General features: G+C 42.7%; 1 protein-coding gene across 1 annotated transcript in view; it reads left to right on the top strand.

Annotated features, from left to right (window-relative positions):
* LOC144491587 (ERC protein 2) overlaps positions 1–26,756 on the top strand; it is a 764,742-nt gene that overhangs the window by 171,908 nt on the left and 566,078 nt on the right. Inside the window, exon 7 of the mRNA XM_078209614.1 lies at positions 14,535–14,690. Coding sequence (XP_078065740.1) covers positions 14,535–14,690 — 156 coding nt within the window. The remainder of the gene's footprint in view (positions 1–14,534; positions 14,691–26,756) is intronic.

Genomic DNA, 26,756 nt, shown 5'->3' on the forward strand with positions numbered 1-26,756 from the left:
CAGATGATTTACATAAGGGTTTCCAAACTCCACTCTCAAAAACCACGCTGCAGAATCTTCTTACAAACAATGCTTTCCCTCAGCTGTTTTCAGCAAGGATCAATGAAGAACAAAGCTTCAAGCTTGTGTTGAGTTTTGCTGGAACAGTGTAAGAGGATAGGCTAGAGTGGAAATGGGGTGGAGAATTAAAATAATAGGCACCTGGCAGCTCAATGTCTCCTTGCAGTCTGAAAGTGGTGTTTTGCAGAGTGATCACTCAGTCTGCATTTGGACTCCCAGTGTAGAAGCATTGTCAACAGCAACTACAGTACACTAAATTAAAAGAAGTACAAGTACATCACTGACTAACCTGGAGGGAGTGTTTGGGTTCCAGGGCATTTGGAAGGGAAGAGGTAAAAGAGTGGGTGTTGCATCTCCTGTGCTTGGGTGGGACGGTGTTGTGGGAAGGGGATGATTGAAGAATGGATAGGGGCGTTGTGGAAAGAATGGTCCCTTTGGAATGCTGAGCACAAAGGGGAAGATGTGTTGGAAATGGCAGAGGATGACTTGTTGAATGGGAACGAATTGGTTGGAAGGTGAGGACGGAATATTTTATTTTTGGCGGGCATGTGGAAGTAATGGGGACAGAAGTGTGGGCAATGGAATGGACACAGTTGAGGGCCCTGCAATCCATGGCAGTGGGGAAACCTTGGTTGAGGAAGCCCACATATTGGAGGTAGTGTCAGAACAGATGTGAGGAGGTGGCGAAAACAGAATTTACAGGAGGAAGTGTAATCAAGGTAGCTGTTGACTTATAGTGGACATGTTGCATCTCTAATGTTTTCCAGCTCTGACAAGTGGTCATTGGTCTGAAATGTTAACTCTGCCTCTCTATCCACAAATGCTGGATCCTTCCTGCATTTACTATTTGTATTTGCAGTATTTTGATTTTGTATTAAGATTTTCTTATTTTTGTTAAGAGTTATTAAGCCAAAGAAGATATAAGAAGGTATGATGAACGCCTTATTCAAAGAGAGGAGGAGAGGGAAAGATAGGACAGGCTTGGCGGTCCATAGTTGTGGGGGGATTTGCAGAGGGTGTAGGTGATGCAAGAGTTGGGGAAAACACCACTGAACCTTTAGAGGATTGGAGAGCTGGACTAGGTAATGCGTTGCTTACAAAAACAAGCTCCTGGAAATGTTCAGGTCTGGGAGCTTCTATGGAGAGAGAATAGAGTTAATATCTTAGATTGAAGACTTCTTGCCATCTCTACAAATGCTGTCTGATCTGCTGAGCATTTCCAGCATTTTCTGCCTTTATTTTCAGTTTCCGGGGACTGGGGGTCTCGGGCTGCGGGTGAGGGGGTGGGAGAGATGGGGATTAGGGGTCCTGGAGGGGGACAGAGATGGGGCCTGGGAGTCTTGGGGAGAGAGATGGGGACTGGGGGACTTGTGGGGGGGGGGGCAAAGATGGGGTCTGTGGGTCTCAGCAGGTAGGGGCTGGGGGTTCCTGGGGAGAGATGCACAGTGGGGGATTCTGGGGCAACATATGGGGACTGGGTGGGTTCTGGGAGTCTTGGAGTGATTGGGGAGGGCTTGAGGCGAGATGGGGGACTGGAGGGTTCTGGGGAGAGATGGGAACCGGAGGCAGAGGGGGTGTTGGAGAGAGAATGGGGGATTGAGAGGGGCTGTGGGAAGAGATGGGGGAGTGGGGTGGGGGTGACTCTGCAGGGGGAGGGGCATTGGGGAAGAGATGGGGACTATGGAATGTGGATTTGTGGAGCATGAAAGCGTCGGGAAGAGGCATCTGTGAATGGCAGATTAGGAGAGAGGAAAGAAGGGGATTGGGAAAAGGAGGGGGAAACACTATCAATGGGTTGGGTCCTGAGAGGCAGAGTGCAGCAATGAGTGGAGGATTGGGAGAATGGTTAGCAAATGGTTATGGAGACTTGCATGTCCTCCTGAACTGGGAGTAGCACAACATGGTGAGTGGGAATGGCACTGAGCAAGGAGAAGCTGGTAAAGAGGTGAGTCAAATCTTGAGGTCCTTAACTGTGGGTAAATGATAGATTTTTCCATTAATGGGTAAATTGAGAACTAGGGAATAGAGGCTAATGATATTAGCTGGAGAAAATTGAGGAAAGGAGGAGGATGGTTCTTGAACGGAGGAATTGAACTGTCGAATCCTTCATCGTGTGGCTATTGGTATGAAGCAATAAAACTTCATTGGAAAGGGAATGGGATATATATTTGAACTGGTGAGGGTGGGGTTACATGAGAGCTGCTTGAAAATGGTCTCAACCTATAATTTTGTGACAGTCCTTCTTCCTTGGATCCGAGCTCAGTGAGTGGTCTAAAAATGTTGGTGAATTGAGGTTAGGGCGAGACGACCAGTGAGAAACTCCCCAAGTGCCAAGCCTGCTGCCCTTTGTGCAGTCCAGTTTGCTTCAGGCTAACTCTGACCGAGGTTTCCAGTTGCCACCACTGAGTAGAATCTCAGTGAGTCACCACCCGCAAAAAGTACTCAAATACCAGGGACCTCATCTTTGATGCGGGACCATCTTTAGCCTCCCTGTGATTGGACATCACGCATTCAGATGTCATGTGGTCAGAATGTCACATGACATGCGGGAATGCCTCCAGCCAGAGTTGGCAAATCATCTCCAGTTCCACACAATTTTGACGTAACCAACTCTGATGGCAGTAAATGCTGGCCTTGTCGGAGACCCATACATTGAAAATGGAAAGAAGAACTACCCACTGAATTAAGGGATGCTACAGTCTTGCTGTTTGGGAGAGAGCAGTAAGAATTGCATTTTTAACTGGGAGATATTGATGTTTGTGTGTGACATACATACCATGCATTCCTGTAATGGTTAAATGACAATTATTCTGGTCGGCAAGCTTTGTACATAATAATCTCCTATATGCTTATGATTTTCCATAGTGCCTTAATTTCAAAATTAAAATAATTTTCATTTTAAAAAAAATTCCCAAATCTCACTTGTATGATGCATAATTTATAAAGAGGGTAGTTCCCATGGACTGATTAAAGATTATTGCTTCCAACTAGAACGGCTTTGTATTTTGTGTAATTTTTCGGTCGTAACTGATTTTTAATTGATTTTTATCCAAGGCAGTCACTCTCTCTTTAGCTTTGTTGCACAATAATATGAAGAAAATGCTGGTCCCAGATGTGCAGCTGTATTAGCATGAGACATGTTCTGTTAGATGTCGCTGCAGTTTATTAGGTTCAAAGAATCACAAGCAGTGCTCTTAGGGCCATGTGATTAGTTGCTGCCAGCAGTTCCCGATTTCGGCTCCAGCACTGTGAAACGTACAGAGCTCGGGTGAAACTTTGGGTAAATTACCTCACTCTACTTAGCCAGTCATAGACAACTAGAAATGGAACTGGTGCCTGGCTTCTTCGAGATGTTGTGTGTGATGATTAGGGAGAAAATAAAGTTAATTATCTTTTTTAAATAGAGAGGCCCACCCCTCGCTTCTCACTCTGAGATTTTATGTTTTCTGGGGTATTATACCCTAGACACAAGTCCCCTTCTGGTGTATTATCCAAGGGACTACTCCTCGTGTGTGAGCCTGTAATTCTGCTACAGGGTCATAATGGCTGTGTCTAATACTTCCTTCACGTTCACACATGCACGCTGCTATCGGTGGTTTCTGGATAACAATCTGAAGTGGCCCAATTTCCTCACTCCTACATCCTTGGCACTGAGGTGAAATGGAACTTAGCACAGATCAGGAGTGCAACTTTGGATCTACCGACTTGTGTGGGAGAATTGCATTCAGTGAATGAAGGATGTGTTATGGTACACATTTCTAAAAGCAAGCAGTTTCCCAGGTACATGAAAGCTACAGCAAAATTTCGCAATGAGCATAAAAGAATTATAACAGTAAAGAAAATCTACAGCATGCTTGAACTGGTCTGTGATCTACTTAACTATGTACTGGATACAATAATTGTGACCATATGCAAATTCCATTGAAATCTTGTCATTGAGCAGTGCAGCATGCTGGTGGAAAAGTGATGTGGCTACTTGTAATTCTGCATCATTGTTGAATGTTAACATGTGGCATTCCCATGTTCTGTACCAATCATTTTGGTTGCACAAATTAGCACACAGGGCTCCATGCGTGGCACAAAACAGGTCAGCTGGGCAGCTGAAGTAGACGTACTCCCTTCTTTTCTGCCTGGACTTGGGAGGGGCACTTCCTGAAGCCAATCAGCACTACTTTAGATATGCACAGAGGAGTCCAATGATATCCCATCTGCTATTTTAACCTGAAGGTGGAGCGGGTGAGCAATGATGATGGTTTTCCCAACTGGCCTCTCTGGTCCCGCAGGAATTATTTTGACTAATTTAGCAAGGATTCCTCTTTTGGAACACTTAACTTGTGCCTGGGATCTTTCCTGTTGCTCCTCAGTGGCACCTTCCCACTGCTCAATTTTAATGGCTCGGCAACCACTTCTCACTGACCCCTTGGGTGTTTCGACCAAAGTCAGCGAACAGTACTGTTGATGAGGCCTGATCATTCAGGTAGGCCGAACCTGCCTCCTGCGGCTCCTCTGCGAGCGTGGGTTTGTTTTGTGTGCTCCAGCTTGGAATAAAAAAATCCGGCACACCAGGACATTTCATGGCGATGCAGTTTTAGTATTTGTTAGAAATAAATCAGTTGTTGGGCTGTTTAGCTGCTATATTCTTTAAACTATGTGCTTAATTTAAATCTGTTGCAATTTTGAAGTATAAAATCTACAAACTAGAAATAAAAGGGTTAACCTGCTAATGCATCGTCATGGTCTTCAGCATATGCTATCAATATTGTTGAGCCTATCTGAAGTCAACCACCATGGCAACAAGGCCTATCAGTTTTCAGGAGAGAATTGCCTACAGACTTTCCTCTACTGTGCGAGCCCCATCAAATATCTTCTGTTCTTTTATATAACCATGCATTTTTAAAGGCCCAAAAGTGAATTGAATCTTCATTGAACAGTTTCCCTGTTCTAGTTTTATAAATGAAACTGTACACTATTGGGCAATAATTTCTCCCATCACCGTTAAAAAATCTGTTCAGCTATAATATAGGATCATGTTTTTTTGGTTTGAAATTAAGTTTGCTTTTGAATTTGTAGTTGGTCATGCATGCAGTTAAACGCAATTTGTAAAACACAGAGGCTACGGGGAGATGGTGTGTAATGGGATTGTCGCTGGATTATTAATCCAGAGGCCCAGGCTAATATTCTGAGGACAAGGGTTCAAATCCCACCGGAGAAGCTGGTGAAATTTAAATTAATGAATCAAATTAATAAAATAAAATCTGGAATTAAAAGCTAGTCTCAGTGACGGTTTCAGGACACCATTATAAATTTTCCTAAATATCCATCTGGTTCACTAATGTCATTGAGAGAAGGAAATCTGCTCTCATTACTGTGACTCCAGACCCACAACCATGTTGTTGACTTTTAACTGCCCTCCGAAATGCCTTAACAAATCACTCAGTTGTACCAAATTGATAAAAGTCAAAATGAAATGCAATTGGAGAGACCACCTAGCCTTGATTAGGTACAGGAAGCGACAATGGTACACCAAGTCCTGTCAACCCTGCAGTGTCCTCCTCACTAGCATCTGGGGGCTTGTGCCAAAACTGGAGAGCTGTCCCACAAACTAGTAACAGCTTGACGGAACCATACACAGAACTGTACGCTATACAAAAAATCCCAGACATCATCATCATTCTCCTGGGCGTGCCTTGTCCAACCGGTAGGATAGGCACAGCAGAGGCGGAGGGACAGCAGTATCCAGTTGGGGAGGGAGTTGCTCTGGGAGCCCTCAACATTGACTTGAAACCCCATTAGGTTTCATGGCGCCAGTTCAAACATGGGCAAGAAAACATTCTACTGATTACTTCCTACTGTGGGAAAAGAATCTGGCACATAAAGGGTTAACTTGGGACAGAGTACAGTACTGCCCACACAGTAAGGTAAGAACCCACATGACCCACATCTAGGAGTCAGTGTAGTGTTGGACAGAGCATGTGTAGAAGCACGCATGGGGATAGCTCCTGGTTGAGTCATTACTGTACTTGTGTATATAGTTTATAATAGTTAATAAATACATACTAGTGAACTAACTAACTAAGATGACGAATGCCTTAAGACCTATCAAACTACACCCAAAACCTTACAACGCGATGACAGTGAATGGAGCAACTCAAAACCTCGCAGAGACTGTGGAAGAAAATTAAAACCCTGGAAAGCCAAAGGAAAAATCAAAGGAGTATTCTGATCTGAAGAAAAGCTCAGCAGGAAAACCCCAAAGAAAGGCTTGGAAGCTGAAGACAGAAACTAAATTTCTCACTGTAGCAGAAGACTCCATTGAATCCGATGGAAGTCCAGCTTCGGTACACATGTGTAGAGTCAGGTGACCCAGCAGGAGTGAACTAAAAAGTTTAAATTCCTGGACCACATAAGTCTGGAAAAAAGTTAAATATTGCAGTGGTTAGAAATTGCTGTTAAAATGTAGTCGGAGGAAACCGATTCCTGAGCCGACGCCTGAACACACATTGGCTCTTTGAGTAAAGAAAACAAATTAATTAAAAATTAATCGTGACTGAGCTTTAAAAGTGGAGCTAAATCTGTGATTCGATGCTTCCAAAAACCGGGAACTTTGAGCTAAAGCAGGGAAGATTCTAACCAGTTGACCCAAACAGCTAATGTTGAAAAAATTTAAATACTGGAGTCACGAATGCCATTACCATGGAAGTCTACCAAAACTGGCAAGTGTGGGTAAACCATTTGTGAAGAAGCGTACAGCACAGCGACTATATCTTGGATTTTCAGAAGCTTCTTAAAGCTGAACCTACAATTTAAACATTTTAACCATGGATCAAAAATTCACTCTCCCGGATCAATTTAAATTTATCCGAGCCTAGATCAATCAAAAATTTGGGCACTTTGGAGAAAGAGATTTCTTAAATATGTGATTGCTTCAGGTCTGGATGAAAAAAACACAAGCTGAACAAGTTAATATACTATTTTATTCGGTAGGCCCGATAGTTGACGATATAATAGCTAGACGAGGAATCAATAAATTATCTGCAAAATTTAATGAAGTTTTAAAATCATTTGACACTTAGTTTAACCACAGAAGTAACAAAATCCTTGAAAGGGCGATATTTAGTAAATGTATCCAACATTTCGATTCCTACATTTATGAGCTGTGCAGAATGGGTGAAGGTTGTGATTACGGTGACCTGAAATCTGAGCTAATCAGGGATAGACTGGTGTAGGAGTGGCGGATGATGCACTCGGGCATTTTTAAAGCGAAAAAAGATCAAAACCTTAAGAAAGCCAACCAGATTATCAGGCAATCTGAAATCCGTTTGCAGCACAGATCCATATTGAAAGAAAGCAAACCATTGCACCAAATAAACTCCTCTGTCCAAAAGCACAGAAATGGTGGCACTCCAGGTCAAGGGAAGCAATGCACCAGGAGGTTGACCATGCCTGCGCTGTGGTGCAAAGCACCCCCAGAATTGACTCGCAATTTCAGTCCAGTGCTTTCAATGGAACTGAAGAGGACATTTTGGAAGGCTGTGCAAAGCCAAACCACCACGATGCACTGAAGATCAGAAGAGGATTAACAAGGTCGAGACAGCGTACCAAAAGGACACAGAACCATGCTGCTTGGGTAAGGTCTAAGATCCTGGATTTTCATTCTAGCATGTGCACACCTCAGTTAAGGCCATCTCACAACTTTAAATTGGACATGGGAGCAAATGTTGTGGTCATATTGGATAAAGAACCGTGACTGAAGCACCTCTGGCCACGAACAGCAGGCACATCACTTTTATGGGCCTGGAGGAATCTAACTTCCAGTCAGAGGCATTATTAAAGCATGATGGCAAAGAAATCTTCAAGCTGATGTACATCATTCATAACCAGTCTTCTCTCTTGAGCAGAGAAATCTGTGCAGCTCTGAGCCTCCTCAAAATGGCAGGAATGTCAAGACAACCGCTGTTGTAAATTATACAGAGTTGGAAGCTCTTGAACTTGCAACAAGAATGATTCTTTCGAATGGCACTTCTTGCAGAGTAGGTTTGTCCACTTTTGTTAGAGGTGCCAGAAGCTTCTCATTGATCAGACCAGCCAACTATTTGGATGGCTACCATGACACCGCGAGAAGATGACATTCAAGAGAGGAGCCAGCCAAGAGAAGAGTCGCAACCTCCAGCTCCGATGCCAGTTGGAGAGATAAGTGCAGAAACCACAGAGCAGACGCTGCAATCCCCATTCTGCATGTCAGTGCCAAAAGCGATGTTGGAACCAGGTAACAGCCATCTATGAATGACCACACACCCCACAGCCAAATGCAAAGGTAAACCAACTACCAAGTCACACCCTCACAAAGGGAAGAGCCATCTTCCATTCCAGCATCTGTCATAGCAAGCCACAGGAAGGAAGAGGAAAAACAACACTATGGGGATGAGCCCAGAGTTTGTCCACCCTGTAACGAGGAGGCTAAACCAACTGACATCTGTCACGACAATTGGAAAATCGACATTGCTTCAGTGCTAAAGAACAGAAAAAGAGAAATTGAGGAAGAGGTTGTTCTGGCATCACCCAGATGCCAGAACAACCTCTGATTCAGCAAAGTTTACCTGCAGCAACAGAGTTTACCACTTCTCTGACAGTAATGAGAACAAGGTATGGAAGGGTTAGAATGTCTTCTGACCACTTGAAGCTATGAACTCAGACTTGAAGGGAAGAAGATGGGGTGGTAATAATGATGTAAATACATGGGGTAAACTGTGTGAACTTGTAAATACATTGGATAAAAACTTGGGCGAGGTGTAGTATAAGAGGGTGGCACATGATTAACATGAGACTGAATACAGTACCACCCATGCAGTGAGGTAAGAGAATGACCCACACCTAGCGTTCAGTTTAGTGTTGGGCAGAACTGTGTGCAGAAGCAAGCGCTGAGACTGCTCTTGGTTTGGATCTTTACTCTACCTGTTTATATACTTTCAAGTAGTTACTGAATACTTACTGTTGAACTACCCAAGATTAAATATCATAAGACCCACCAGACTAAGCCCAACCCTTTACACTACCTACCACCCTCTCTCAGCTGATGTATCAGTATTTCAGAATACCAGTTGGAGGAAGCTCTTCGGGTGGCAAGGGCAAGAAGGTGCTCTGATTGGGGACTGCAGTGTTGATCACCAAGATTGGTCTGTTAGCACCACCACTGACTGAGCTGACTGAGTCCTGAAGGACGTATCTGCCAGGCTAAGCCTTTGGCAGATGGTGAGGGAATCTATCCTGGGCCTGGTCCTCACCAGTCCACTTGTTGTAGATGCATCTGTCCTTGATATTAAAGGCAGGATTGACCATTGCACAGTCCTCTTGAAGACAAAGTCCCATTTTCACACTGAGCATATCCAAAGATGTATAGGTTAAACAATTTGTAACCTTCAAAGAACATCAGCAAGTTTCTGATTGTATATTTGCACAATCTTAACTTGAGGTTAATGGAGTAAAGTGATGTGCCATCCCTTGGGATTTGGGTAGGCCTTAATTTTGAGTTTGTCCTTGAAAACCAGTTAACATCGATACCTGACCCTAGGATTTTCACAGTAGCTTCATTGCAATGTTAATGTAAGCCTACTTGTGACTAATAAATAAACTTTAAACTTTAGATTTTCAGGTATGGATATCATTTATTTACAATTAGAAATGAGTGCAAAATGTATTCCAATATGCTGATTGCACACAATTTTCAGTAGTAAGCTAATTAATGCAATTAATTAGCTCCATGTATTACTTCGATCTTGTGAAGGATGGAAGCCCAATGATGGAACATTTTAGTAAAATATTAATGGGATATGCATAGTTAAAGATCAGAAATTCTCAGCAAACTTTGGAAAGGCTCATAAAACATTTCCATCTATTAACCGTGTTTCTGAAGGCTGAAGGGAAAGCAAAAAGATGTGTTGGTCTAATAAAGCAGCTTGGCAGCTGACCCCCTGCCACTTTTTTGTAAATTGGTGCAGTGGAGTTTTTCTACATGGCCTGATTGCCACTTCGATCCAATAAGCTATTCTCATCTGCTCCGAGCATATGAAAATAGCTTCCTGGATCAGGAGGATAGAAGCAAACTATAGGCCATTGTATGTAATTTAGAGACAATAAAGCATAGGAGCAGAAGTAGTCCATTAGGTCTGCTCTGCCATTCAGTGAGATCACAGTCATGATAATCCTCAGCTCCACTTCCCCACCTTTTCCCCATAACCCTCGATTCCCTTACTGATTAAATATCTATCTCAGCCTTGAACATACTTAATGACCCAACTTCTACAGCCCACTGTGATAAAGAATTCCACAACTTTATTATCCCTTGAGAGAAGAAATTCCTCCTTCGTGTCTTATTCTGAGATTATGCCTCGACTCTCCCACAAGGAGAACCAACCTCCCGACAGCTACCCTCTGGAAGCCGTCTGGGAATCTTGTGTGTCTCAATATGGCTGTCTTTCATTCTTCTAAACTCCAATGAGTTTCAATGAACTTACTGGACATGGTGTTCTGTTACTTGGGGACTTCAAATGTTTCCGAAAAGCAATCCAGCATTATGCTTCACCAGTCCTTCATATGTCAATTGTATGCAGTTGGGTCTGCTGTCACAAAATACTATGGTAATTTGTGGCTCTGCATGCACTAACCCCTAATAAGATGAGATAGTGTGCATCCTTTTGTGTAGATGCAGGTGTGAACATCAAGTAGCACAAGACATCTCTAGTGCAGTTTTACCACCTTGGTACACCTCTGCTCCCCTGCTTCTACCAAAAGGCTTGTTGATAGGGGAGTTCCTTTTGGGAAACCCATTTCGATGCCATTGGAATGTTGTAGAGCAACAATTGGCACTAAGGCTTTTAATACTTAAAAGTAACTGTAAAAATAAGATGGTGGATATATCCTTTAAAAACTGTTCACAGAATCTTCATTTCAGACCTTTTAAATAAAAGTGAGTATGGTCATTTTCTAATAATCCTGGATGCCCATATAATGTGAGCAGCTATGTCACTCAGTGTAATGGCTGCGTAAGTGCCAGAAAATCACAAGCAAAATTATGTTGATGTACTTTAATTTAAGCTTTGCTGTGAAACTCCTACCTCCATTCATTGCCAGAAACCCTACAATGCAGAAAGAGTCCATTGGGCCCATCGAGTCTGCACCGACCACAATCCCACCCAGGCCCTACCCCCATATCCCTACATATTTACCCGCTAATCCCTCTAACCTACGCATCTCAGGACACTAAGGGGTAATTTTAGCATGGCCAATCGACCTAACCCACACATCTTTGGACTGTGGGAGGAAACCGGAGCACCCGGAGGAAACCCACACAGACATGAGGAGAATGTGCAAACTCCACACAGACAGTGACCCAAGCCAGGAATCAAACCTAGGTCCCTGGAGCTGTGAAGCAGCAGTGCTAACCACTGTGCTACCATGCACAAAGTGGATTAAGATTCAGACCTCTGCTCAGTTTTCAGATTTGGGTTTGTCCAATTTATACCTCAAATTCAGGAAGCTAAATTAAAGTGTGTCATCTTGTCTGAACATTGTGGTATTATGTGTCAATTGTCCACAAAATGTACAGTGCTGGTATATTGATTATGAAAAATAAAGTGCGTAATGACTTGAAAATGCAACTGTGGTTGTTGTATTTTAAGTTGAATACTTCTCAATCTTTGGATTGAACTTGTGACTTTCATTTACTTTGATTTAAATTGGTAGATGGATTGAATTGTCTAAATGTTTTAGAATTCAACACCGTAAAAAAGAGCATCTGATGATTTAGAAGGTTTCCCCCTAGCAACTGTCCATATAGTTCAATTGAGGGAGAGCCTAGGTCGAGACATTTCTGTAGATGCTGCAAAAAAAAGCACAGAGACTCATGCAATGCATTGCTTACTACACTTTCTTCTGGGCCCTTTGCCAAATGATGACCTCCCAGTTACCATTTAACTTTGATCCTTTCCCTGTCTTCAGTCTAGCTCAACCTTGGGTCTGATTTTCTCTCGTGCCAGTCAGCAATCATGGCCTTAGTGCCAGATGAGGCTTGGCATAGTGTTATTGCCACTGGACTAGTAATGTGCAGACCCGGGTTCAAATCCCACCATAGCAGATGGTGAAATTTGAATTCAATAAGAATATCTGGAATGAAAAGTCTGATAAAGACCACGAAAACCATTGTCGATTGTTGTAAAAACCTCTCTGGTTCACTAATGTCCTTTAGGGAAGGAAATCTGCTGTCCTTACTTGGCCTACGTGTGACCTGAGACCCAGAGTAATGTGGTTGACTCTTAAATGCCCTTGGAAATGGCCACAGTTCAATTTTGTGATGGGCTATTAAGGCAGGTCCAGCTGGCGATGCCCAATTCAATTAGTTGAAAAAAAACCTGAGTATATGATAAAACATGATTTTGTGTGTCTGAAGTGCCACATTTTGGTGAATGGGATATTTTAAATTTGTTCTCCCTTCTGACACGGTTGTGAGAGTGATTTCGCAGAGAAATCTGGGAACCAGACTGTTATTAATCTTGTTTGGGGAAGGGCGCATGAGCATTGAAGGAAATGTAGCATCCATCAGCATGTTCTTTGAAATACAAACAGAAAATGCTGGAAATAGTTATGGTAGCATTCGTGGAGAGAAATAGTTGAGGTTTACAGTCCGTGACATTTCATCAGAACTGGGAAAAGTTAGGGAAGTAACAGGTTTTGAGCAAGGGTTTGGTGGGACAAGGACAAAAGGAAGGTCTGTGATAGGGTGAAAGTCAGGTCACATAGAATGATGGAAGAGCTAGTCTTCCAGGGCCAAAGGGGAAGGTGATGGGGCAAGAAAAGAAACAAATGGTATGTCTGGAGCTGGTGTGCTGCTGACTGCAAACAAAAGTAAAAAAGCAATCAAAATGGGTACCGAGATAGTGAACTGAAATTGTTGATTGCAGCGTTGGGTCCAGAAGGCTATAAAGTGCCATTTGAAAGATGAGGTACTTTTTCTTGCATTGAGTTTCACTGCAACAGTGCAGCAGCCAAGGACAGAGTTGTCAGTGTGAGGAGAACGGTGGAGAATTAAAATTAACAGGCTAACTGACACTTGGAATCATGTTTGCGAGCTGAATGGAGATGTTTCACAAAGCCATCACCCAATCTACATTTGACCTGCGCCATATAAAGGAGACCATATCTTGAGCAGTGAATTCAGCACACTAGATTGAAAGAAGTACACTTAAAGTTTTTTTTACACAGAGGGTGGTGGGTGCCTGGAACCCGCTGCCGGGGGAGGTAGTGGAAGCAGATAGATAATGACTTTTAAAAGGCATCTTGACAAATACATGAATAGGATGGGAATAGAGGGATACGGTCCCCAGGAAGGGTAGAGGATTTTAGTTCACACGGGCAGCATGGTTAGTGCAGGCTGGGTGGGCCGAAGGGCCTGTTCCTGTGCCGTAATTTTCTTCGTTCTTTTGTAAAATTGTTGCTTCAGCCACTGAGGGCAGGTGTTATATCTTCTGTGTTTGCATGCACAGATGCCAAAGGAAGGGGACCAGGTGTAGGGGGGGGGGGGCATAAATGAGGAGTGGACTAGGCTGTCAAAGAGGGAACAGTCCCTTCAGAGTGTTGAAAGAGGGGAGGAGGGAAAGATTTGTCTGGTGGTGGCATCATTCTGAAGATGCAGGGTGAGGACAAGGGGAACCCTATTGCGGTTCTTGAGGGAGGGAAAGGGTTTACAACCAGAAGTGCCAGAAATGTGGTAGACATGATTGAAGACCCTGTCAATTATGGTGGGAACGGAAGTGTCGATTCAGGGGAAAAAAAGACATCCCAGAAGCGCATCATCAAAATGGATGCAATGGGAATGGAATGGAATCTTTACAAGGTTTTCGGTGCAAGGAAGCGTAATGGAGGCAGCTTTGGGTGTCAGTGGGCTTGTAATGAAGACAAGTTGACGGTCTATTTTCCCAATTCTGATGAAAGATCACAGACATGAAGCATGACCTCTGTTTCTCTCCTCCGATGCTGCCTGCTAAGAATTCCAAGCACTTTCTGCTTGTGTTTCAGATTTCCAGCGACCACAGTATTCTGTTTTTCAATTAGTTTGTTCTTTGAGCCTGTCCCACCTTGACATTGTGTAACTTTGGCACACCATTACTCCTATTGCTCGCCACATGGCCGCTTGGTTGAAGCCAAAGTATGGAGAAATCATAGGTCAACTTAGGAAAACTCTGGGAAATTTCCTGTCCGATTGCCAACAATAATCAAGTAAGTTCCTGGAGACCACTGCGACATGAACCTCAATGACCTGCTGTCCTTGTTTTTGTAGATGCATTTGCTACAGATGTTGTGTTGCAAATAAGTGATTTTCTATTTTAACTTCAATGGTTGACATGTTTTGAATTATTGCACTTTTTGGTGGTATATAACAACAGTAATAATTTTTAAAATTGTAATTTTGTTTTCTGTATTAGGATACCAAGATTGCCTCACTGGAGAGAAATATTAGGGATTTAGAAGATGAAATTCAAATGCTGAAGACTAATGGAGCCTTGAGTACTGAAGACCGGGAAGAGGAGCTTAAGCAGATGGAAGTTTACAAGAGCCATTCAAAGTTCATGAAAAATAAGGTGATACTTTCTTCTTGGAATGGTGTATGATTTGTAAGTAATCACATGCAAGTGCCCTCTTGAGGCTTCTTTTGCATTTGTTACGTGCGCTGATCACTGTGTGCTGTTATGTACAGCCAGGTGGTGAAGGAGGATGACCAGAAGTTGAGTTTCATTCAGTTTTATTTGCAAAGTAAAACATTATAAATGTAAGACTCCTAATCCAAAGATAATCCCCCACCCGTATTGATAATTGTCTCTTCATATGCACACAAGTAATTATTGAAGAGTGGTTTCCCTCCCCCCAACTGTAGATAACTTCAATAAACTGGTAATATTTGATTAATTTTTCTTATTACTTCAAAAAATGGTCACTTGCTTTGTTTGTTCTTTGGGAACTGTGTGCATTGATAACATTTAATTCCAGGCGAGCCCAAGTGGTCTTTCCTTGTCTCTCATTTTCATATGTTTATATACAGATATTGGCTCTCAAAATTATATTTACTGCAAACACTGCATAAATAAGGTTAACACAGTAAGAAGTCTAACAACACCAAGTTAAAGTCCAACAGGTTTATTTAGTACCAAATAAACCTGTTGGCCTTTTAACCTGGTGTTGTTAGACTACTTACTGTGTTTACCCCAGTCCAACGCCAGCATCTCCACATCATAAATAAGGTTAGACAGACAAGTCAGGGCAGGTGGTGGCTGTGACTGCAAGCATGTTATTAATTTATTTCTTAGTGTCACAGGTAGGCTTACATTAACACTGTAATGAAGTTACTGTGAAAACTCCCTAGTCGCCACGCTCCAGCACCTATTCGGGTACACTGAGGGAGAATTTAGTATGGCCAATGCACCTAACCAGCACATCTTTCAGACTATGGGAGGAAACTGGAGCTCCCAGAGGAAATCCACGCAGACTCAGGGAGAATGTGCAAACTCCACACAGTCATCCAAGCTTGGAATCGAACCCGGGTCCCTGGTACTATGAGGCAGCAGTGCTAACCACTGTACCACTGTGCTGCCCCATGTGGCGAGTTTATGGAAAGCACTGCAAACCTGGGCAACCATACCTGTGCAGTGTCTGCAGCTTGAGCAACTTCGGCTCAGAGTTGTGGAACTAGAGTTTGAGCTACTGATATTTTGGGGCAACAGGGAGGGAAGAGTTACACGGGAACTTCGTTCCAGGAAGCAGTCGCACCCCTTAGGTTAAGTAGAATTAGATTTCAAATTAATATGCAGAACCCAAAACGTAATAGCCTCTGGATTGTTATCTTAGCCACGTGTCAATTGGATGGGGTCAAGTATATTAGAGAATTAAAAATGTGACTCAGAGTGGTGTGGAAAGCAGGGGTTTTGGTTTGAGGAGCACAGCACTAGTACTGGGGAAAGGGGGAACTGATCTGATGGGATCGGTTCAGCTTAAACCAGGATGGAATCAATGTCCTGATTTTATAACTAGAGCTGTGGACAGGGCTTTAAATGAAAAGGGTTGGGGGTGGGGAGGAGGAGTGACATGAAGGATGAATTTGAATTCTTTAAGAGAAAAGTCAAGGCGACAGAGCAGTATAGCAATTTGAGTAAAGTCAAGCAGAGTGGGATAGGAAGGAACAAAAACTTTAATGGTTATAGTGTAGCACTAAAAATCATTGTAGTTTTTAAAAAAAAGATTCTATCTCTATGTACAAAACATTCGCAATAAGATAGATAACTAATGGCGCAAGAGATAAATTGTTCAGATCTAATTTCCATGAGAAACATAGATACGTGGTGTCCAAGGTCGGCAAATAGACATAGGATAGACAACTTTTAAGGAAGACGGAATGAAAAAGAGGAGTAGTCCTGATAGTAAAGGCTGACGGAAGGACAGTGGTGAGAAAGGCTCTTAGCTGGGAAGATCAGAAAGTAAATCACTGAGTGGAGATTAGGAATAACCAAAGTCACAAAACGCCAGTGGGAGTAATTTATAGGCCTGCTGACAGTAGTTATACTCTTGGGCAGAGCATTGAGCAAGAAACAATTGGAACTTGTAACAAGGGCAATGTAATAATCTTGGAGGACTTCGGACAAATCAAATGGGAAAAGATAGTCTGGAAGATGAGGTCATGGAATGCATTCATGGCCGTTTCCTGGAACAATTCACTGAGAAACCAAATAGTCTAGTATTGTATGATGAGGTAGGTTTAATTAGAAGAGGAGAACTGCCTCAGGTTGATTGAGTAAATAGACTAAAATGTATGGGGGAGGGAGGGGGGAGTGGGTAAGTCAACAGTGGAGAATATGTAAAGAAACAATTTAAAACGTTCAATAAAATATATATCCCATTTAAAAACAAAAACTCAGCAAGAAAGATTCATCAGTCATTTATTGGGGAAGTTAAAGATGGTATTAGATTAAAAGAAGAGGCTTATAATGTTTTAAAGAACAGTCATAAGCCTGAGGATTGGAAGAGTTTTAGAAACCAGCAAAGGGTGACTATAACGTTGATTAAAAAAGGATTAAAATGGAATGTGACAGTAAAATAGCCAGGAGTATAAAAACAGATTGTAAGAGCTTTTACAAGTATTTAAAAAGGAAGACAGTAACTTTAGAAACAGAGACAGAAGAAATTATCAGGGAAATGAGGAAATGGCAGAGACGTTGAATAAATCTTCTGTGCCTGCCTTCACAATGGAAGACACAAGTTATATCCAGAAGTAGAAGGTAATCTCGGTGCAAATGTTAAGATAATTATTATCAGCAGGGGAAAAAGTACTGGAGAAACTTAAGGGACTAAAATCCAAGAAGTCCCCAGGAACTGATGACCTATATCCTAGGGTTTTAATGGAGGTAGCTACAGAGGTAGTGAATGGTCTGGTTATGATTTTCTGAAATTCTCTGGATTCTAAAAGGCCTGATGTGGAGATGCCGGCGTTGGACTGGGGTAAACACAGTAAGAAGTTTAACAACACCAGGTTAAAGTCCAACAGGTTTATTTGGTAACAAAATTCAACTGTGTTCAACTGCGGCTTTTGCTACCAAATAAACCTGTTGGACTTTAACCTGGTGTTGTTAAACTTCTTTCTAAAAGGCCCACAGATTGAAAATTGGCAAATATAACACGATTCAAGACATGAGGTAGCAGGAAAACATTTAACTAGAAGTCTGACATCAGTTGTCAGGGAAATTGTTAATGAGCTCTTACCAATTCATTTAGAAAATCATAGTATGATTAGTATCATCAAAATCTTACAAAAGGGAAATAGTGCTTAATATATTTATTCAGAGTTTTTTGAAGATGTAACTAATGTGGGTAGACCAGGGGAGTAGGTAGATCTATTGTACTTGGCTTTCTGCAAGACATTCAGAAAGGTGCTGCACAAAAGTTTAATATGCAAGATTAAGGACACCTGGAGTTGGCTATGAAAGAATCCAGCAACTGATGTAGATCAGCCTGTATGTATTGGTGCCAGTCCCCAACCAAGTTCAACCAAGTAGAGGAGGGAAGTGGTGGACAGGGAATGTTTGGTCCTCTGCCCAGGGAAGAAGTGTAAAGCCCTTAGACCCTCCTGGTGGGGAATGGAGGTATAGAGGGATTGGACATCCATCGTGAATAGAAGGCGGTTAGGGCCAGGGAACTGGAAACTGTTGATCTAATATAGGGCATTAAAGGAATCGTGAATGTAGGTGGAAAGAGAGTGGAAAGGGGAGAGAGGATGGAGTCAAGATAGGAAGCAATGAGTTCCATGGGGCAAGAACAGGTTGGTTCTACGATGGGTCTACCAGGGCAGTCCTATTTGTGTATTTTGGAAAGGAGGTAAAAATGGGCTGGGGGGGATGCACAATAAGGTTGGAGGCTGTGAAGGGAAGATCACCAGAGGAGATGAGGTCAGTGACAGTCCTGGAAAAAAATGGCTTGATGTTCACTGGTAGGTTCATGGTCCAGGGGAAGGTAGGAAGAAGTGTCTAAGAGGTGGTGTTCTGTTCTGATGATGCCACCTTCAAAAATGGCATTTCTGGCATGTCTGTCTTTTTTCTTAACTGAGGTTTCCTCCCCCACTACGATTGGCAGAGCATTCAGCTGTGTTCATCCCATTTCCTGCACCACTGCCCTCACCCCTTCCTCTTCCTCTCAGAAGCAGGATGGGGTTCCCTTTGTCCTCACTTTCCATCCCACCAACCGCATTCAAAGGATCATTCTCCAACATTTCCACCAGCTCCAGCACGAAACACATCTTCCCCTCACCCCTCCCTGTCAGCATTCCACAAGGACCACTCCCTCTGTGACACCCTGATCTGCTCCTCTATGAAGCCCATCTCCTTCCCTTGGCACCGTATCTTATAATTGCAGAAGGTGCCCCTTTACTTCCACCCTCTCACCGTTCAAGGCCCCAGGCACTCCTTTCAGGTGTAGCAACATTTCATTTGCACCTACTTCAATTTGGTCTACTGTATTTGCTGCTCCCAGTGCAGTCTTCTCTACACAGAGACTACACACAGGAGACTAAATGCAGACTGGGCGACCACTTTGTGGAATACCTTTGTTCAGTTTGCAAGCTTGACCCTAACCTTCCTGTCGCTTGCCATTTCAACTCAGCACCTTGCTCTCCTGCCCACGTGTCTATCCTTGGCCTGCTGCAATGCTGCAGTGAAGGCCAATGCAAACTGGAGGAACAGATCTCATCTTCTGCTCAGCATTGAGTTCAACAATTTTAGACTGTGATCTTTCTCTTCCATCTTCACCTTTTTTTAATATCCCAAACATTTTTTTTTGCTCCAATGTAAAAACCCTCCCTTGCCGAGATATCTGTCATTTGTTCTTGCGTTTTGCCGCATCCTGGTTCCCACTAGTTACTGCTCCAGCTGTTCTACCCCTCATATCATCACATTTTCCCCTCTCTTTAGTTCTGAAGAAGGGTGATGCGGACTCAAAATGTTGGCCCAATGTCTCCCGCAATGTCCGCAGCTGGGATTCTCCATGGTTGCTGCAGCGAATGGAGTTTTGGTTGAGCACCAAATTCTCCATTCTCCCTGGCAGTGGAGTAGGCACGGATAAGATCTCCCTACAGATGCTGCCAGACCTGCGGAGGTTTTCCAGCTTCCTCTGATTTTGTTGTTGAAGCAGCATGCTTTTTGATTTGATCAGTCAGTCATTAGGATATATGGTCTACTTACCTGCCAACACACTGGCACTGAACTTCATATTCGATGTTACTCAATTGTGTGGTTGGCAGAACGTCTTTTGCTGTCAGTCTTGCTACAGGTCTCAGCAAGAACAATGTTTTGTTCTTCTTATTTAAGGAGGGACATACATGCATTGGAAGCAGTTCAGAGAGGTTGCAATAGATTGATTCTTGGGATGAAAAAGGTTGTCTTATGAAACAGATTGGACCTCTAACTCATTGGAGTTTAGAAAAATGTAGGTAGCGAGAGGTGTGAAGTTCCAGAATAAAGGGTGTCCCATTTAAAATGGAGATGAGGACGAATTTTATCTCTGAGGGTTATTCATATTTGGAATTTTCTACTCCAGAAAGCAGTGGAGACTGAGCCATTAAATATGTTCAAGACTGAGTTGGACAGAGTTTTGATCTGAGGGGTTGTGGGCTATGGGGGGGGAGGGCAAGATCTTATTGAATGTTGAAGCAGGCTTGAGGGGCTGAATGGCCTACTCCTCCTACTGCTCTTGATGTTCTAATGCTCTTAATATGTCATCTGTAGAAGGTAATTAGGCTAACGTTGATTTGTTAAGTTGTCACGGTTAGTATTCTTTAGTGGGGAATGAGAAAATCACTTGATGTTTCTCTACTTCCATTTCTCATCTACGCTGCTGCTTAAGCTGCGTTTTGCCGCACTTTGAAGTAATACTAAAAACAAATAATGTCTTTGCGAATGCCTCACTGTGATTCTGAACAGATTCTGTGAATTCACCCATTTGTTTGTCAGTTATAAAGTCATTAACCTTGGCAAGGTAGAAATATAAACAAAGCTAACTGGATCGTAAATTGGGCTTTGAATTTTTTGTTAACAGAGTTTGAATACTGTGTTCATAAAATAAATGCTGGACAAAATGAAGAGATTGTGACAGATAAACGACAACGAGGCTCATGAAAACATTGCCTCAGGCAGTGCATTTTTGTCGTTCTTTATGAGCTATCTCTGAATCAAAAAATGCTAAGTGTTATTAACCTTTGAACTGCACTAACTGAGCAAAATAACCCAACAGAAAGACATAGTATTTCTTAGATTTTTAAATTAGTTTTCAGAAAGCAAGTATTCTATTATGCTTGTCATTGCCTACTTAAAAATTTATAAAAAAGGACTTTCAACAAAATGAGTCTATCTTGTCCCTTGTCAACACGGTAACATTTTGATGATTCTCCACAAAGCTCTTTCACCAGATCCATCCATAATTAATTTTGTGTTATGTGGGTTCTTAAATGTGTTACAAATCCCTCCATTCAACCGGTGACCTTTTGAGGTGGAAGTAGTATTTATTTTTCTGCCCTGAATGTTTTCCTTCATAAAAGGCCTATGTTCAGATTGTATAAAAAGAATTGATAAGGAAAAAAATAGAAACCTGATTGTTGGCCAATGTTTGTATAACAAAGGTCTTTTCATTGATTTTTGGGTGCAAATAATCTTAGTGCATCAGTCCGAATTTCTTCATGAGGAATTGAAGAGCCCCATGTTCTACGATTTTGTTCCTTAAGTTCGCTTCATACTAAATAGGCACAAAATGGATTTTTAAAAACATTTCAAAATACATTTTACATATGTGTACAGATCCTGTCAACTTATTTGATTGTAACTAATTTGTCCGCCTTTATATTGGTAATTGGCCATGTCGACGTGTCGTGTTTAATTGCCTCTTCAGGCCAATGGAAGCATTGCAGTGCCAGCAGTGGAGGCACAGTACAATTACTGTGTTACAGAGCTGTGTTGGCAGTTTTCACTATTCATGTGAGCACCTGCACAGGAGGAGGACACTCCTATGGACGTTCCCATCTTCAACAATGGGGTAGGCCCCAGCCCGAGTGTGCAAAGAGCAATCCTGAAGCATTTGCAACCACCTTCAGCCAGAAGAGTAGTTGACCCATCTCAGCCTATTTCTGAGGACCCAACCATCACAGATGTCTACGTTTCGAGTCAGGATGACCCTTCGTCTGACGAAGGGTCATCCTGACTTGAAACGTTGGTTCTATTCTCTCTCCACAGATGCCGTCAGACCTGCTGAGATTTTCCAGTAATTTCTGTTTTGTTTCAGATTCTAGTATCCGCAGTATTTTGCTTTTATCGTGGATATCTGTCTTCAACCAATTTGATTCACCCTGTGATTTTAAGAAACAGATAAGTGTGCAGGGAATAGAGCAAAGGCTATGGATCCTGACAGCATCCCATGGAGTGTTGGAAGATTTGTGTTCTAGAACTAACTGCACACCTCGCCAAGCTGTCCCAGTAAAACTACTAAGACTGGCATCTACCTGACAAAGTAAGAAATTGCCCAGCAGGACCGTTCCATTACTGTTCCGCCAGCCGACTCTGAACCATCAGAGACATAGTTATCAGTGTTCACCTATAACCTGCTCACCAACGTTCAGTTAGAGTTCCTCCAGGGCCGCTGCGCTCCAAACCATGTTACTGTCTTGGTCCAAACGTGGGCAGAGGAGCTGACTTCCAGATGTGTGAGGTGAGAATGACTGACTGTTCTTGACATCAAAGTAGCATTCCATCAAATTTGGAACCAAGGAGTCAGTGGGATCAGGAGGAAAACTCTAAATGGGCTGGAGTCCAATCCAGCACACAGGAAGATGGTAGTGAGTGTTGGAAGCAAAACATCATCTCAGTCCCAGGTCAATGGTGCATGAGTTTCTCAGAACTGTGTCCAAGGCCTAATCACCTTCGACTGCTTCATAATGAACTTTCTTCAATATCAGATCAGAAGTGGGAATATTCCTTGATGATTGCAGTTCCATTCACAATTTCGCAAATAACGAACAGCCTTGGATTCACCACTAACCAGAAACCTAACTTGTCCAGCCACATAAATACTGTGGCTGCAAGCGCAGGTCAGAGGCTGGCTGTTCTGCGGCGAGTGACTCACTTCCTGACTTACCAAAATGTTTCAACCCACAGTAAAATTCTAATGAGTCGAATCCCTGGGGATCTATCCACAAATTAATGTTAAGCGGAAACTTCATAGAATCCTACAGTGCAGAAGGAGGCCATTCAGCCCATCAAGTCTGCACCGACCACAATCCCACCCAGGCCCTATTCCCATAACCCCATGTATTTACCGTAGTTAATCCCCCTGACACCAAGGGGCAATTTATTAGCATGGCCAATCCACCTAACCTACACATCTTTGGACAGTGGGAGGAAACTGGAGCAGCTGGAGGAAACCCGTGCAGACACGGAGAGAATGTGCCAACTCCACAGACAATGACCCAAGCTGGGAATTGAACCCTGGTCCCTGGAGCTGTGAGGCAGCAGTGCTAACCATTGTGCCACCGTGCCACCCATATGATGACCTAGGAAGCCCTGTTCCCAAATTAATATATCTGTCATCTGTTGATGTGTCAAATGAAAATATAGTATCGCAGTAAAAGTATGAAAAAGTCTTTGTTTAATTTGTTCACAGCTTACAATGACCTGACCTTATAAAAGTTTAGAACTCTGCATTGAAAAATGTTGGGAGTTAACTCCAGAAAAACTCTGTAATCTTTTTCTACTTATACAGGCCACCACATTGTCATTGCAGTCAAATGTGTTTTTGGTATTTTTGTGCTGCAATGCAAAATCCTGAAGCACTTCTACGAATTTCTACGACCTTTCTGGAATCGACTAAGGAAACAAGTGGGCAAGTGGATAGGTATTCATCGGAGTTCCCCAGCTGGGACCTTTGCTTTTCCTGATGCATATTAATGATCTAGATCTTGGTGTGCAGGAGACAATTTCAAAGTTTCCAGACGATGCAAAACTTGGAAGCATTGTAAACTGAGAGCACGGCAGTGTCAAACTTCAAAAGGACGTCGACAAGTTGTGAAATGGACAGATAGGTTTTGGGTGCCACACTTTAGGAAGGATGTGAACGTTTTGGAGAGAATGCAGAAGAGGTTTACAAAAATGGTTCCAGTGATGAGAAACCTCTGTTATGAAGATAGTTTGGAGAAGTTGTGACTGTCCTCCTTGGAGAGGAGAAGGCCAGGAGAAGATTTGATTGAGGCATTCAAAATCATGGGCAGAGTAGGGAGAAACTGTTCCCACTCGTAAAAGGATCAAGAATAAGAAGGCACAGATTTAAAGTGAGTTACACAAGAAGCAAATGCGATGTGAGAAAAATCTTTTCCACGCAGCAAGTGGCTTGGGTCTAGAATGTACTGCCAGGGAATGTGGTGGGGGCAGGTTCCATTGAGACATGCAAGAATGCATTGGATGATTATTTTGAACAGAAGCAATGTGCAGAGTTACACAGAAAAGGCAGGGGATTGGCACAGAGTCATAATGCTCATTTGGAGAGTTGGTGAAGAGATGATGAGCCAAATAGATGCCTCCTGCATCGTTATGATTGTGACTCTTCAGGGTACTTGGCCTCACTGGGCTCCTCAGTTGAAGAAAGCATTGCATTTGTAATTGCATTAACCGTCAGTTCTGTTGTGCAGCGTACAGCATTGTCCACCTCCGCACAGCTTTCCATGGTTGTACTCAAATTTTCATGCAGGTCACTTGCAGACTAATGAAAAGTGCCGTGTCATCGGTTTGGTGACCTCGCCCTGCTCTTTCTTGTTCTCAATGTCTTGTACAGTCGTAACCTGTTTGAACCCAGCCTGTTGAAGCACTTGGCAATTGTGGCTTCTGTCACCATCTTCCATGTCGCCATCATCATGAACATGGCCTCCAGCGCAGTTGGATTGTACCTCTTTTCAAAGGCCTTGAAAACCTGAGAAAATGCCTGCTTGTTGAACTGTTCAAAATAGTAGACAAAGTTGATTGGGAATCTCCCACTTCTTCACGATGTCTGCTTTCTACCACAATTTTCCTTTTGCTGTATCAACTTCACCTTCTCTCCAATCGACAACACTTTCAATTTTGTATCAGGTCTAACCATACTCACAGGTTTTTTATGCTCTTTCGCAGAGAGATCTTGATGTCAAATGGTGGCTTGCCCTGCACTCTATGATTTTGCATGCTTGTGTGGCCTAACTCTGCTCTGGTCAAGATTAGGTCAGTGACAAGATTAGACAAGTTTGGCTCATCCAGAGTTAGCCAGTGCAGAATTTCCGCTTATCCTGGGCATCCTTCCAAGGGATTTGCTATGCTTGTCAGCAAGAATAGTTGGTGACTTGGACACAATGGGAATTCTGTGTCATCTGAGTTTGACATTGCGATCTCACTGCATTTATAAGGCACGAGTCAAGAGTATGATGGAATACTCTCCACTTGCCTGGATGAGTGCAGTCCCCACAACATGCAAGAAACTCAACGCTATCCAGAACACAACAAACCGCTTGATCGACACCACCATCCACCATCTTAAACATTCAGTCCCTCCACCACTAGCACAACGTGACTGCAGCATGTATCATCTGCAAGGAGCGCTGCAGCATCTTGCTGAGACACATTCCATAGCACCTCCCAAAATCAAAATATAATACTGTGGATGTTGGAATCCAAAACAAAAAATGCTGGAAAAACTTAGTAGGTCTGGCAGCATCTGTGGATATTGAAAATAGAATTAATGTCTTGAGTACATATGAGTCTACATCAGAGCTAAAGCGAGGGAGAAATGTGATGGATTACATGCTGCGTAAGAAGGGTGGAGCAGCTAGAACAGAATAGAAGATCAGTGATAGGTAGGAGCTAGCAGAGATTGCAACAAAGATGTGTAGGTCACGAGTCAGGAAACATTAATGACAGGAGAAGATGCTAGTAATGGCTTAAAAATATCAGAATGTGTTAATGGGAGAATAAAGATCAGTGCTCAGTGAAATCTTAAGAACAAGTGACCTCCCAAAATCATTAATCTCTGCCTCCTAGAAGGACAAGGACAGCAGGTGTATGGGAATGCTGCCACATAAACCTTCCTTTCCAAACCACACACCGTCCTGGCTCGGTCCTCTATTGTCCCTAGTTCAGAACCCTATTTTACCTTCTCTCATTCCACTGGGAAAACTTACACCCCATGGACTGCAGCAGTTCGACAAGGCAGTTCACCACCTTCGCCAGGGCAATTAGGGATGAGCAATAAATGCTGGCTCTGTCGGTGACACTTGCATCCCATGAACAAATAAAAAGAATGAATCTATAGTACATTAATGGATCTTGTATTTGGGTGTAGATCCTATCTATGTTTCGTGGTTTCCTGTTGTAATGTTTCTGTCACACTATTTGTGTCAACTTCTACCTTTCATAAATTCACCTTTCATAAACTTGTTAGTATGCACACTTTGGTGGTTTGAATTCCCACAATTCTGTTTCTTTTTCACCGATTGAATGTTATTCTCCTCAACAGTTGAAATTTCTAATGTCTGAAGAAGTTGTTTGCTTCTTCATAACATGCTTAACTTCATCCATTAAATCATCTGTTGTGCTTTATCACACTTTCAGTATGGTTACTACTCAAATTCTTCAGTGTCTGTAAAAAGCAATGATTGAGTTGATAAAACTTGAAAGTTGTCAGTGAATTTGCATTATGTTGTCTGAGCATGCTCGGGGCCCCAATTTCCCTGGGTGCATTAGTATGGTTTGGCCACTTAGAGCGGGATTTTCTTTTGCTTTAGCTTCTTGCCTTTTCCCAAGATCTCAGGCTTTGCAAGAAAAACGACAGGTAAAATTCCTATTGTTGACGAGGGGGAAACGAGTGTTCCGATTGCACACCTGCTGTAGCCCAATAGGTCATTTTGGAGACTGCTGAAGTATTTGAAATAAGCAATCGTGCTCAGCCACAAGCTCCTACCAACAGCAGGAAGTTCAATGATGAGTTGGCTTTTGACTGATTGACCAGTATATGCTGAGAATTTCTTGTTTCTCCTCCCCGCCCCCCGCCCCGCTTAATTTTAATTTTATTGTTTCATGTTCATATCTGCCATATCGTGTTCACTCTCATGC

Source organism: Mustelus asterias, chromosome 3 (assembly GCF_964213995.1).
Source record: "Mustelus asterias chromosome 3, sMusAst1.hap1.1, whole genome shotgun sequence".
Lineage (NCBI taxonomy): Eukaryota > Metazoa > Chordata > Chondrichthyes > Carcharhiniformes > Triakidae > Mustelus > Mustelus asterias.